At 43.4% G+C, this 2,995-nt stretch overlaps 1 protein-coding gene across 1 annotated transcript; it reads right to left on the reverse strand.

The window, feature by feature from the left end:
• Window positions 1-1,630: 1,630 nt before the first annotated feature.
• Window positions 1,631-2,557, reverse strand: LOC123348339 (olfactory receptor 6F1-like). Its single transcript, XM_044985853.1, has one exon. The coding sequence runs from the start codon at window positions 2,555-2,557 to the stop codon at window positions 1,631-1,633; it is 927 nt and encodes a 308-aa protein (XP_044841788.1).
• Window positions 2,558-2,995: the final 438 nt, after the last annotated feature.

The raw sequence follows: 2,995 nt of genomic DNA on the forward strand, positions 1-2,995 counted from the left end.
TTTTATTAGAAGGTTGAGTACAATACAGGCAAATCTTTTCTATCTGGGTATATCTACACAGCACAGTAAGCCTGGGCTCTGACACAGGTGTGAGACCAAGACCCTCTTCTGTCCAGACACAATCAGTCAGACTTAAGTCAGCAAGCACTCAGGACCTGTGTCCTAGGACTGTACTAGGGGCATGGGTCAGAACCCAAGTCCTGCTGTGACTTGGCTCCAAGAGCTATAATTTTGCTGTATGGACACAGCTCAAGCCACAAACCTGAGTGAGAAGTTCTGCATAGTACAGTATGGACATGTTAGCATGGCTGTGATACCTGGGTCTAGTGATTGTAAACCCAGGTGGACGCTCAAGCACAGGCTTGGGAAACTCACATTTCCACAGGCCTACACACACACACACACACACACAAATACATACAGGCCTCAGAATTTCCCACGGATGCTGGATTAAAGCATGTCGTTTACAAAGAGAATCTGCTTTAAAGACTCCAAGTTATGGTGAATCCACAACTTCCCTGGCAAACTGTTTCAATGTTTTATTACCCTCACTGCTAGGACACTGCACAGGCAGTTGGATGCCTCATTTTCTTGCACTCTTTTGAGAAATCCCATCTTAAATAAGTAAAATACTTTCCAAAAGATTGGGGGATAAAATGGTACAATACAAACTTTATTTACATTCTGATGTTCTGAATGGGCTGTAAGCAAATATACAACAGACGTCAATTATTCACATACATAGGACATTTCATATTACAATTACATTGAAAAATGAAGGGCATTCATTTCCATATTTGAAATCATAAGGAGATTTTATTCTTATATCTGTGCTCTACAGAATCTTCCTGTAGCTAAATATTCATTTCACAGCAAGATAAAATACATGGACTGAAGAGTCCATGTATTTCAGTCCATTCACCAGGTGAGCCTGGGACATCACTTAAAGTGGAAATTATAGTCCAGTCCAATGTTGCTTCTTTAGTTCAAGGGCAAGAGGCCTCCATTTTCACACTGTCTATATGTTGATATGATTTCTCAGAATAACCCTAAATCTAATCCAGATTTGTTTGCCATCTCATTCACCAATGTGTAGTCTATGCATTTTTTCTAGGGATTTCTAAATATTCTAAGGAAGCTAGTCAACCAACTCTAATTGAAATTCATTGGAAGTCATTCTCCTAACTACATTCAGCTCATTTGAAAATCCCAACTAGTACTCCAGTAGTGGCCACCAATGCCGTATACAGAGGCAATATCTCCTCCTGTCACTTTCTTGGTATTCCCCTACCTATGACCAACAAGGATCATATAAACCTTTCTTTGCCATAGCATCACACTCCCCAGTTAGTTATCCACAACGACCCATTTTCAGAGTCACCACTTTCCAAGATAGAGTCCCCTCACCCTGTACCATCTACAGAAAATTGATCCATAGCCAGATCCCATCAACAGAGAGTACTTTCTCCCCAGATCTCATGTGCTTTGTCCTGGGCTTAGTGATTTGCATTGGAACACAGCTGTCTTGGTGGTTCATAGATGGAGATACACACTTTGAGGTAACCAAGGCTTGATCCCTTAATGCCTTAATCCCTGTTGATTTTACAATGTTGACCTTTTAGAAATAATGTCATGTCCCAAAGAGCGTATTTTGCATGGCTTCCTTCACCTCTCTGTTTCTCAGAGCATAGATGAAAGGGTTTAGCAGTGGCGTGACCACAGTGTTTAGGATGTTGACTATCTTGGTCAGTTCCAATGAATTCTGTGCAGATGGCTTGACAAAGAGAAAAATGGTGGATCCGTACCATAGAAGCACGACAACAAGATGGGACGAGCAAGTGGAAAATGCCCTTTGCCGGCCTTTGGCTGACGGGATTCTCAGTATAGTGGAGATGATATAGATGTATGAAAGGAGGGTTATCACACACGAACCCAGGATGACAACGACTGAGATGATGAAAGCTGATACCTCAATGATGGATGTGTCCGTGCAAGAGAGGACAATCCAGGAATCTATCTCACAAAAGAAGTTATTGATGACATTAGGGCCACAGAAAGACAACCTGGATATTAGAGATGCCAGCACAGAGATAACCAGGAAACCACACACCCAAGAGCCAAGAGCCAGCTGAGCTGACAAGGTACTGTTCATAATGGTGCTATAATGCAATGGGTAACATATGGCCAGATAGCGATCATAGGCCATGATGGACAGGAGGAAATATTCTGTGCAGCCCAAGGAGAATATGAAGTACATCTGTAGGAGGCAGCCAATGAAGGAGATGGTTTTGCTTTTCCCCAGGAAGATTGCAAGGGCTTTAGGAACACAGGCTGTGGTGTACCAGATCTCCAGGAAGGAGAGATTGCAGAGGAAGCAGTACATTGGTGTGTGGAGGCGTCGGTGGTTCGCCACTAGGGTTATGATGGTCACATTTCCCAGGACTGTCAGGATGTACATAAAGAGGAAGAGTACAAAGAGGGAGATCTGCAAATACTGGTTCCCCGGGAATCCCAAGAGGATGAATCTCATCACAGCAGATTGATTGCGTTTCTCCATTCAGTCTGTTTTACCTGCTGAAACTAATGAAACAAGGACAGTGATATACACAGGGGACTTCATAGAATCATAGAATCATAGAATTCAAGATCAGAAGGGACCATTATGATCATCTAGTCTGACCTCCTGCAAGATGCAGGCCACATAAGCCGATCCACCCACTCCTTTAGCAAGCGACCCCTGCCCCATGCTTCGGAGGAAGGCGAAAAACCTCCAGGGCCACTGCCAATCTACCCTGGAGGAAAATTCCTTCCCGACCCCAAATATGGCGGTCAGCTGAACCCCGAGCATGCGGGCAAGACTCTCCAGCCATACCCTCTGGAAAAAGGTTAAGAATATCATATCATTGACCCATTGTACTATTTACCAGTGTGGCACTTAATTGACCTATTGACTAAGCCTGTTATCCTATCATACCATCTCCTCCATAAACTTATC

The sequence above is a fragment of the Mauremys mutica genome, chromosome 13 (genome assembly GCF_020497125.1).
Source record: "Mauremys mutica isolate MM-2020 ecotype Southern chromosome 13, ASM2049712v1, whole genome shotgun sequence".
Classification (NCBI taxonomy): domain Eukaryota; kingdom Metazoa; phylum Chordata; order Testudines; family Geoemydidae; genus Mauremys; species Mauremys mutica.